Source organism: Glycine soja, chromosome 17 (genome assembly GCF_004193775.1).
Source record: "Glycine soja cultivar W05 chromosome 17, ASM419377v2, whole genome shotgun sequence".
NCBI lineage: Eukaryota > Viridiplantae > Streptophyta > Magnoliopsida > Fabales > Fabaceae > Glycine > Glycine soja.
Genome location: NC_041018.1, coordinates 19,321,307 through 19,333,216, shown reverse-complemented (window position 1 = coordinate 19,333,216; position 11,910 = coordinate 19,321,307). Strand labels below are relative to the sequence as shown.

General features: G+C 35.3%; 1 protein-coding gene and 1 pseudogene across 1 annotated transcript; one reads left to right on the top strand and one right to left on the bottom strand.

The window, feature by feature from the left end:
- Window positions 1–424: 424 nt before the first annotated feature.
- LOC114393245 (peroxidase 10-like) lies at window positions 425–3,896 on the top strand. The gene is made up of 4 exons (XM_028354516.1): window positions 425–707; window positions 1,521–1,712; window positions 2,148–2,316; window positions 3,189–3,896. The coding sequence occupies exons 1-4, from the start codon at window positions 489–491 to the stop codon at window positions 3,602–3,604; spliced, it is 996 nt and encodes a 331-aa protein (XP_028210317.1). The 5' UTR covers window positions 425–488; the 3' UTR covers window positions 3,605–3,896.
- A 643-nt stretch (window positions 3,897–4,539) lies between these two features.
- LOC114391528 lies at window positions 4,540–11,453 on the bottom strand (annotated as a pseudogene).
- Window positions 11,454–11,910: the final 457 nt, after the last annotated feature.

Here is an 11,910-nt window from a genome sequence, read left to right as displayed (position 1 = left end):
ACACCTCTCCAAAACAAAATATAAAATCATAAAGAAATCCCCATAAAATGAAGTTTAATTTATAATAAACATAAAAGTAAGTCAAAGAACAACTGATAGCTTTCCGAAAGGGGATGGAACACACTGATAAATGCATGACCTATAAATGTACATTATAATTAAAGTATATCAAAATATTAATTTCTATAAACAATATTTTTGATAATTCAAAATTATTCTAATGACTAAATACACTAATGCATAGAATAGTTAAGAAAAATCCAACATGTTCTTTATCAGAAATATATCATATCACAAATCACCCAAAGAAAATGTGGCTTGTAACACATGCATGTTATAGGAATTAAATAGTAGCTCTACCACCCTCTATAAAAGCAAAACAAACATGTCTTTTTCTTCTATAAAATGCTTCATTTTCCAAATCGATAATATTGTCTCACAGCAATAATCGAGTTGTTACCTATTATTGGCTTTCAAATTTTCAACTTATGGAGTGCACTTCCAATAATAAGCATTCTTTTGTTCTCTTGATTTTGCTCGTACTCCTTAGTCCTCTAGTACTTTGCCAACTTAGATATGACTACTATTTTGCAACATGTCCAACCCTCACTTTCATTGTTCGAAACTCACTTGTGCTAGCTATGGCAGATGAACAAAGGATTGCAGCTTCTATCTTACGCCTTCATTTCCATGATTGTTTTGCCAATGTAAATTAATAACCCCTCTCATTTTTTGTCATTGCTTCTCTCTCTCTCTCTCTCTCTCTCTCTCTCTCTCTCTCTCTCTCTCTCTCTCTCTCTCTCTCTCTCTCTCTCTCTCTCTCTCTCTCTCTCTCTCTCTCTCTCTCTCACTCTCTCTCTCTCTCTCTCTCTCTCTCTCTCTCTCTCTCTCTCTCTCTCTCTCTCTCTCTCTCTCTCTCTCTCTCTCTCTCTCTCTCTCTCTCTCTCTCTCTCTCTCTCTCTCTCTCTCTCTCTCTCTCTCTCTCTCTCTCTCTCTCTCTCTCTCTCTCTCTCTCTCTCTCTCTCTCTCTCTCTCTCTCTCTCTCTCTCTCTCTCTCTCTCTCTCTCTCTCTCTCTCTCTCTCTCTCTCTCTCTCTCTCTCTCTCTCTCTCTCTCTCTCTCTCTCTCTCTCTCTCTCTCTCTCTCTCTCTCTCTCTCTCTCTCTCTCTCTCTCTCTCTCTCTCTTCTCTCTCTCTCTCTCTCTCTCTCTCTCTCTCTCTCTCTCTGTTAGAACATAATATTTTTATTAAAGAAGTCTAATTCAATTGATTGATTAGGATTCGTAGGTATTATAAATTCCTTAGTTTGTCTTCGATTTTTATGAATAAGAAAATAATATTTTTCTTTCATCAATTTTATAATTAACTAATGCATAAGTTAATTTTAACTTATAAAAAAAATTATTTCATTTTTTCTTCTTATATTTTCTGTCTTAAAAGTGATTCTTGAGAAAATTATCAAAACTGATCCTAACTAATTGCACTAGTTTCTGGTTTCTTTCTTTCTTTGAATTTTACCCAGGGATGTGATGCATCTGTGCTACTAGATGATACCAGCAGTTTTAAAGGGGAGAAAAGTGCATTGCCTAATCTAAATTCACTCAAAGGATTTGAGCTTATTGACACAATCAAGTCTCAAATAGAGTGGATATGCCCATCCACCGTGTCATGTGCTGATATACTAGCTCTAGCAGCAAGAGAAGCTGTTAATCTTGTAAGAAATTAACCCCTCTACCTTGTTATTAAGTGGTAACTAAGTTTTTAGTTAGTAAATTCTTTTTGAAATTCAAATTTTATTCTCTAAATTCTTGTTTGACTGGTCAAGGTTTGAAAAACTTTTAGAATTTTTAGTTTTTAGTCTTTGAATAAAAGTTTGAGGTAATTATTTTTATTTATTTAATAAGATTTCAAAGATTAAAAATGTAAATTTTTAAAAGTTTAAAGACTAAAAATCCTAATGAAAAAAAGTTGAGAAATCTTGTTCAGTCAAACAAAAATTTAAATACTAAATATCAAATTTTTAAAAAATTTGGGGACTAAAAATCTTAATTAACCCTAATATTAATTAATCAACATTTTAAGGACTATATATAGTACATAAATACTGTTAATTAACCGAAGATATTTATAACTTCTGTAATTTTCTCAGAGTATAGGAACATATTACTGGCGACCAGCACTTCTTGGTCGTAGAGACGGCACAACAGCTAGTGAGAGCGAGGCTAGTTGGTTACCTTCACCCTCTGACACCTTACAAAACATTACCAACAAGTTCCTTTCAAAGGGTCTTGATATTAAGGATTTAGTAGTGCTCTCAGGTTTGTTTGATTCCTTTTACTTATCAATTTTGATAATTTAGGAGTTCTCAATTTCTCAGGTAACTTTGATTTTACTACCCTTGAAGAGTAGGGAAATTATGTTTGCTAGGTACTTCGTAGCTTTAAGCTGTTATTGCTATTTGCTAGTCCTAAATATTGGTACTTTTGAGTTTTGACTAATATTAACCACTTCATGTATTTCTATATTCCAACTCGGTTATAATAATTGTATAATAGCAAATAATAAATGTGACTGATCAATGTTAATAATAATTGAAGGACCCCTAGATTTAAATGGAGACATGCATGGTACAACAGCTTTGTTGTAAGGGTGGGTTCATTTTTCTTCAGCAATAATGCAGTTGCTGTTAAATCATGGTACAATGATATATATAGTAAAGCAATAGATTGAAACAGAGCTTTGTTCTCTCCTTCACACTCAAACTTGAATAGGAAAAGAGCAACAAAAAAATTGTTGAAAGTTAATAAGACATAGGGTTAAAATGTGTTTTAGATTCTTCAATTCTTCTTTTTAAAATTAGTCTTAAATTTATATTTTAAAAATAATAATTTTGGTTATGATATTTTTTATAATCGGTGAATTTCATCCCTCTTTAAAGAACTTAGAATATTACAATAAGGGGCCAGATGCATCAATTATTACAAATAAAAAGATCAAAATCATTATTTTTAAAATAAAAGAACTAAAATTAATTTTATCCAAAAATTAATGGACTTTTTTTATACTAAAACAATTGATGTACTTAAAACACATTATATTGAAGTATATATCATGAGGCCTAAGTTGCTTTATACATGCTAGCCATCACATCAAGTGTACTAAACTCGTTATTTCTATGTGATCAACGCAGGAGCCCACACAATAGGCTATGCTCGGTGCTTTACATTGAAGCAAAGGTTTTTCAACTATAAGGACACTGGCAAACCGGATCCATCACTGGATGCTTCACTCTTACAACATTTACAGAAACTATGTCCAGATAACAGTTCTGACACCAATTTGGCTCCCTTGGATCCTGTCACCACATACACATTTGATAACATGTATTACAAAAACCTTGTTAAGAACTTAGGGTTACTACCAACTGATGAGGCTCTTATGAGTGATAGCACAACTGCTTCGTTGGTGAACAAGTATAGCCAGTGGCCAAGTGGTATGGTTTACTTTTACAAGGACTTTGATGTGTCTCTAGAGAAAATGGGCCTTATAGGTGTACTTACAGGACCACAAGGGGACATAAGGAAAAACTGCAGGGTGATCAACTAGAAATACATTTTCATGTGCTCTAATACTTTACCAAAATATAGACCGTGTTATAGATGAATAGATATATAGATGTGTATATCAACATTGGTTAGAAGAGAAATTCATTTAGAGTTCATATTATACATGAACAACCTGCCTAAGTTTGTGAAAAAACTAGACATGTGCATGGATTTGCACCCATATGAAAAATTGGACCTATAGTTCAAATTGGTGAATTTGGGGGGTTTGGCAACTTTTTGTTTCCACGGAAAATGATTTTGTTTTATATTTCAAAATCATCTTTATTCTTTTATATGCTCTTTCTTTTCCATCTGGTCTGTTTCTGTAGAATGGAGCATTAAATACATATTACCAACTTATCAATCAAATCAATTTTTATACTATTAACAACAATGAGCACGCCTTTTGATAGAATATGTAGTTTTATCTTTTGATTTCTTTCTTTCTTTACAAATGAACACAAATTTTATGCACCAAAAAATTAAATTAAACATAATACAATATTATGAACAAGACAACTTAAGCAACAAACCGGTAATGTGTCCTCCAACAATAGAAACCAATTCTTCATTAAAATTAGTATCATGAACTATAACATGTCAAACAAAGCATATATATTGAACTACATAGCATTTTCCTCTGAAAAACTTAGTTTTTTCTCGTTACAATGAAGATCATTAACACCTGAAGAGGGAAGTAAGAAAAATAGCCAAAAAGTGGGCAGCAGGACCAGGTTCAATCCCGCATCAAGTAATTTCGAAGGTAAAGTAAGATAGCAATAGGCCATAAGCTAGTAAAAATATCTATTTTCCTCTGGTATATAACTATGTTCGATGAAAATTATAATGACTTTAATTTTAAAAAAATAATGTATTATACTTGGTTGGAGCCAAAATTTGAGCAAAGGCAAATGCAAAATGTGATCATTTACAGCTTTACAACAAAAAATAACTCATTAGTGAATGTCCCTTTTGCTTTTTATCTCGCAATGTAGACGAGGTCAAAGGTACTGTTGCCTTCCTCTTGGCAAATGCATTAGTTCTGCTATCCAAGTCTTCATCGTCATCTAAAGCATCTCTTGCAATTGTGGTAGACTCTTTAGCAATATTAGTGATGTGGCTTCATGTAGAGTTTGTAAGTCTTAGATTTTCTTCATTAATGAAGTGTGGTGTGTGACTCAAAATCACAATGACACAAGTGAGAAGGCTTTAAAGTGGTGTTGTCATAACTGATTTCAGTTATTATAACTGAATTGGTTTTGGCACCAAAGTATAGTCTTTGTTCCTAGGACTAGTTTTTAAAGTGTATATATATTCTTGATCATGTAATGCAGTGTGTGGTGGTTTTGAGAGTGGCTGAAAACAGAGAGGTTGAGAAATCAAAGCTGTTGCAGAAAAATAGAGAGTTCAATAGAGAAAGAGAGCTAGGTGATTGAGAGAGGTTTTGATAAGAGAAACCAAGAGAGATCAAAGCTAGCTGCTGCTTGTATTAAACTTGTAATTTCATGATCAATGAGATGATGAGGAGCTGCACTTTCCCATGGATGTAGACACATTGCCGAACCACGTAAATCTTTGGGTTCTTGCTTTGCTGTGATTGCTTGCTGTGTTTTTCTTGTTTTTGATCTTGTGCAGGTTTAAGAGTAACAGAATTAATACGAAGAACCAACAAGTGGCGCCGTCTGTGGGGAAAGATCAAGATCAAGAAAGATGGGAACAACAAAGTATGATATTGAGAAGTTTTCTGGGGAAAATGACTTCGGGTTATGGAGAATCAAGATGGAAGCAATCTTGATTCAACATGGCTGTGCAGAAGCTCTTAAAGGAGAAGAAAAGATGTCTGAATCTCTAAGCTCAAAGGAGAAATCAGAGATGATTGCTAAAGCTAGAAGTGCAATCATTCTATGCCTTGGAGATAAAGCTTTAAGAGAAGTTGCAAGAGAAAGGACAGTAGTCTCAATGTGGTTGAAATTGGAGTCATTGTATATGACAAAGTCCCTTGCAAATCGGCTATGCTTGAAGCAACAACTGTACACCTTCAAGATGACAGAGTCAAGAATAGTCACTGAACAATTGGCTGATTTCAACAAGATTCTTGATGATTTAGAAAATATTGAAGTAAAGCTTGAAGAGGAGGATAAAGCTCTCTTGCTTCTGAATTCCTTACCAAAATCCTTTGAACATTTCAAGGATGCAATTCTTTATGGCAAAGATCAAGACATTACCCTAGAAGAAGTCTAGACCTCAATAAGGACCAAGGAGATGCAAAAACAGCAAGACTCCAAATTTGAGGATAATGGTGAAAGCCTGAATATTTCAAGGGGAAGGAATGAAAAGAAGGGAACAAGAAGAAAGAAGTCCAGATCAAGGTCAACGGATTCAAAGAATGGCCAGAAAACAAAGTTCAAATGCTTTAATTGTCACAAAACTGGTCATTTCAAGAAAGACTGCCCAGACAAGATCAAGAAAAGATCTTTGGACTCTGCTGATATAGTTGAAGCCTCTGAAGGTTATGAATGTGCAGGTGTTTTAGTAGCTTCTAATACCAAAACACAAACAAAATGGATTATGGATTCTGGATGCTCATATCACAGTAGCCCGAGAAAGGACTATTTTGAAACCTTGGAACTGAAACCAGCATGAGTTGTACTGCTAGGAGACAACTACCCCTGCAAGCTACAAGGCATTGGAACTGTGAGATTGAAGATGTTTGATAATAGAGAGTATCTACTGAAAAATGTAAGGTACATTCCAGAACTTAAAAGAAATCTTATTTCCATAAACATGTTTGATGATCTAGGATATTCAACTAGAATTTTAAATGGTGTTCTTAAGATTTCAAATGGATCTTTAAGGGTAACAAGAATAAAAGTAATGGCTTGTTTATTTTTGAAGGTTCCACTATTGTTGGACATGCATCGGTAACTAGTAATACATTGATTGATAAAACAAAACTTTGGCATTTGAGATTAGGTCATGTTAGTGAAAGAGGATTACATGAACTTGAGAAACAAAATCTGTTAGGTGGTGATAAACTAGATAAACTTGAATTTTGTGATCATTGTGTGCTTGGTAAATCCCATAGAATAAGTTTTGGCACGGGTATTCATGTTTCATCTAGGCCTTTTGAGTATGTGCATTTAGATTTATGGGGACCATCTAGAGTGAAAACTCATGGTGGAAGCTCATACTTTCTCACCATCATAGATGATTTCTCAAGAAGAGTATGACTGTATGTTTTGAAAAATAAGTCAGAAGCTTTTCAAAAATTCAGAGAATGGCATACTCTTGTTGGAAATCAACTTGGTACAAAATTAAAAGTTTTAAGAATTGACAATGGCCTGGAGTTTGTTTCAGAGCAGTTCAATGAGTTTTGCAGGAAAATAGACATCAAAAGGCACAAAACAGTCCCTCAGACACCACAACAAAATGGTTTAGCAGAAAGGATGAATAGGACCATTTTGGAAAGAGTGAGGTGCATGCTACTAAGTGCAGGACTGCCAAAGACCTTTTGGGAAGAAGCTGCAAACACAACAACATATTTGATTAATAGATGTCCTTCATCAGCCTTAGATTTCAAGACACCAATGGAAGCTTGGAGTGGTGAACCACCTAATTATTCAGAATTAAAGGTGTTTGGATCACTGGCCTTTGCTCATGTTAAACAAGAAAAGCTGGATGCAAGGGCTGTAAAGTGTGTGTTCATTGGCTATCTTGAAGGAGTTAAAGGGTACAAGCTATGGAAATTGGAATTGGGTGAGACAAGATGCATCATCAGCAGGGATGTAACCTTTGATGAGAGCAGAATGGCAATGCTAAGTAAGGAGTAGAAGGATAACAGCTCAAGTAGTGAGAATACCAATTTTGAGGTGGAGCATTCTGAAATTTTAGATCGTGGCAGTGGAGATGCTATTGATCACACTGATCAAGGAGAAGCTGGAGATAATGAAGAGTTGGTTACTCAGCATGACTTGTCCAATTATCAATTGACTAGAGATAGAGAAAAAAAGGGTGATAAAGCCTCCAAAGAGGTATGGTCATGCTGATATTATTTGCTATGCCTTGAGTGTTGCTGAGGAGATTCAAAATTCAGAACCTAAGACCTGGAGGGAAGCAATTGAAAGTGAAGACAGCCAATTGTGGCTTCAGGCAATGAGTGAAGAAATGAAATCTTTGAGAAAGAACAAGACTTGGATACTTGTGAATCAACCCAAGAAGCAGAAGGCTGTTGGATGTAAGTGGATTTTCAAGGAGAAAGAAGGCATTCCAGGAGTAGAAAGGCCTAGATTCAAGGCAAGATTGGTAGCAAAAGGCTTTACACAGGTTGAAGGAATTGATTACAATGAGATTTTTTCACCAGTTGTGAAGCATTGCTCAATTAGAATCATACTTGGTCTGGTAAATCAGTATGATTTGGAACTTGAACAGCTGGATGTTAAAACAACTTTTCTCCATGGAAATCTGAAGGAAACCATTTACATGAACCAGCCTGAAGGTTTTGAAGAAGGGGAAAACAAGGTGTGCTTGCTGAAAAAAATCTTTGTATGGACTAAAGCAAAGTCCTCGAATGTGGTACCTGAAATTTGATGAGTTCTTGATCAGATATGATTTCATTAGAAACAGATATGAAAACTGTGTATATATCCTGAAAAATGGGAAAGTATGTGTTCTTTATCTTCTCTTGTATGTGGATGACATCCTCATAGCAAGTGCTAATAAGGAAGAGATTAGGAAACTCAAAGAAAGCTTGAACACAGAATTTGAAATGAAAGATCTAGGGTCAGCTAGAAGAATACTCGGAATTGATATTCATAGGGATAGAGCAAAGGGTGAACTATTCCTATCCCAAAGCAATTACCTCAAGAAAGTGGTGGAAAGGTTTAGGATGCATCAAAGCAAACCTGTTAGCACACCACTTGGTCATCATACAAAGCTATCTGTCATTCAAGCACCAGAAACAGCTGAAGAAAGGTCTAAAATGGATCAAACACCCTATGCCAGCGGTGTTGGAAGCATAATGTATGGAATGGTTTGCAGCAGACCTGACTTGGCTCATGCTGTAAGTATCATAAGCAGATTCATGGGAGATCCTGGCAGCGCACATTGGGAAGCGGTGAAGTGGACACTAAGGTATCTAAATGGATCTTTGAAAGCTGGATTAAGGTACAAGAAGACAGGACATGAGGCAGCAATCATAGGCTATATAGATGCAGATTTTGTAGGAAATGTAGATACAAGAAAGTCCTTAACTGGATATGTATTTACTTTGTTTGGTACAACAATCAGTTGTTGCTCTTTCAACAACTGAAGCAGAATACATGGCCCTAGCTAAAGGAGTGAAGGAAGCAATCTGACTTAAAGGTATGATAAATGAACTTAGAATAGCACAAGTTTGTGTCACGATTCACTATGACAGTCAAAGTGTCATTCACTTAGCAAATCACCAAATGTACCATGAGAGGACAAAGCACATAGATGTGAAATTACACTTCATCAGAGATGTGATTGAATCTAAGAAGGTGAAGGTGGAGAAGGTTTCAACAGAAGAAAACCCAACTGATATGTTCACAAAGTCCCTCTCTAGTGTCAAGTTCAAGCACTGCCTGGACTTGATCAATTTTGAAGATGCCTAAAGCAGATTGGTAGGAGTGCAACCCTGAATCACAAGGTAGACACTTGCTGATTTGGAGTCAAGGAGGAGATTTGTGGTGTGTGACTCAAAATCACAATGACACAAGTGAGAAGGCTTTAAAGTGGTGTTGTCATAACTATTTTCAGTTACTATAACTGAATTGGTTTTGGCACCAAAGTATAGCCTTTGTTCCTAGGACTAGCTTTTAGAGTGTATATATATTCTTGATCATGTAATGCAGTGTGTGGTGGTTTTGAGAGTGGATGAAAACAGAGAGGCTGAGAAATCAAAGTTGTTGCAGAAAAATAGAGAGTTCAATAGAGAAAGAGAGCTGGGTGATTGAGAGAGGTTTTGATAAGAGAAACCAAGAGAGATAAAAGCTAGCTGCTGCTTGTATTGAACTTGTAATTTCATGATCAATGAGATGATAAGGAGCTGCACTTTCCCGTGGATGTAGGCACATTGCCGAACCACATAAATCTTTGGGTTCTTGCTCTGTTGTGATTGCTTGCTGTATTTTTCTTGTTTTTGATCTTGTGCAGGTTTAAGAGTAGCAGAATTTATACGAAGAACCAACATGAAGTCTTTTTCTTCTTGAAGATCAATGGTAGCGAAATGGGCAAGGAGGAAAGGTGATTGGAGATGCCACTTCAAGGAGAAAATGAGTCAAGAAGAAGCTCACCACCTTAGGAAGCCATGGATAAGAACTTGAAGGTAGGAGAAGATGAATAGAGGGAGAGGGAGAGAGGGGAACAAAATTTATGCCTCAAATGAGGTTTGAACTTTGAAGTCTAATTTCTCAAATGATCAAAGTTAAAAAAATGCACACACAAGGCCTCTATTTATAGCCTAAGTGTTACACAAAATTGAAGGAAATTTTGAATTTCTATTCAAATTTCACTTGAATTTGAATTTGAATTTGTGGAGTCAAATTTGGAGCCAAAATTTCATTAATAATGATTAGTGAATTTCAGCTATGATTCAGTCCACTAATCTAAGATCAAGTCCAAGATTCTTCACTAAGTATGCTTGAGAGTCATAAGGCATGTAAAGCATGAAAGACATGCACAAAGTGTGACTATATGATGTAGCAATGAGGTGTTGCAAGCAAATGCTCACCTCCCCTTAGGCTAGTTTGAAATTTAATTGGATTGGGCTTCTCCCAATTCAATTAAATTTCTCTCTCAACACACATCAAATAGTGCATTTAATTCATGTGAAATTACAAAACTACCCCTAACACAAAAACTAGTCTAGGTGTCCTAAATACAAGGACTGAAAAATCCTACATTACTAGGGTACCCTCCTTACACTATAGGTCCCTAAATATAAGGCTCAAAAATAATGAAACCCTAATCTAATATGTATAAAGATAAGTGTGTTCATACTTAGCCCATGGGTCAAAAATCTACCCTAAGACTCATGAGAACCCTAGGGCCTTCTCCTGCATCTCTGGTCCAATCTTCTTGGAGTCTTCTATCCAATGCCCTTGGGGGGTAGGATTGCATCAATTAGTTACTTTTCTTTTTTCAGCATTCAATTTGGCATACAATTTCCTTTCAACAGGGTCATTTGAAGGCACAAATTTTGATTGGCGTGAAACTTTTGCACCTAGACCAAGCCTGCAAAGTTATGTAATGGTAGAATATAAGCAATAATATCATGGTTCATGGCAAACAAAAAAGAACATCATATAGATTGGCTAAAGACAAATGAACAAATTAATGGTGGCAGATATACTAACCCAGAAGGATGACCCTCTAAATCCACATTTGTTCTATCATCATTCGCATCCTTGCTCATATTATTTACCTATAACTCAGCCTGCCAATCAAAAAGGTTGACATTTAGGCACCGGTAGCACCAAATTCATAATATTTTGACATAAATCAAGTTGAGTAAATTCTTCTGAAAGATGGAAATCACTTCATAGAGTAATCTCCCGTCTTTAAGCAAACTACTTTACTAACTAGTCACAACAAACTTAGTAAATACATTTAATAAAATGTTCATTACTATTGGTGTAAAGTAATAATATGTATGAATGCACATCAATACCACAAAAAATAGTTTATCATCCATTTGACAACCATAAAATACTTAATCCCTACTCTCTACACAACAATAGGGGTAAAAAAATGTTTACCAATTTCAATGCCTTGCCCAACTTAATAATTTGGGGAGCCCTAGTTTTCTTTGTTGTTTTTGTGACACTCATTTCAAGTTCTTTGTGCCCTAATAAATTGAAGAGAATAGTTAATATACACTCATGCCAATATATTCTAAATATTTGACAACATAATATGATTAAAAAAGGAAATGCTTACAAGACTTATTTTTTTGTTCTAACAAAAATTATATATTCCCTGATTCAACCAGGTCTTAAATTTAATAATTTCAATAACTAGTGGGCAACTTAGTGCACAAGGCTCCCACCTAGTGAGATGTGGGTAGGGTAAGGGTAAATGTATGTAACCTTACCCTCACAAGTAGGGAGGTTGTTTTAGGGTTTGAAGTCGTGACCTCCTTGTCATAAGACAAACCTTGTAATTGTAGGGGGGAAAGCATTTAGATTTTTCAAAAAGTAAAAGTTATTATGATTGAATGAAATATTTGAGACAACCTCTTAATATTATGACATGTTCTTTTTTCATTAGTAAAATATTTCTAGTGCT

Excerpts from the sequence above, each read along its gene's own strand:
- LOC114393245 (XM_028354516.1), top strand. The coding sequence starts at position 489 with ATGGAGTGCACTTCCAATAATAAGCATTCTTTTGTTCTCTTGATTTTG. Across the intron at positions 708-1,520 it reads TCCATGATTGTTTTGCCAAT|GGATGTGATGCATCTGTGCT; the intron begins GTAAATTAATAA and ends AATTTTACCCAG. Across the intron at positions 2,317-3,188 it reads GGATTTAGTAGTGCTCTCAG|GAGCCCACACAATAGGCTAT; the intron begins GTTTGTTTGATT and ends TGATCAACGCAG.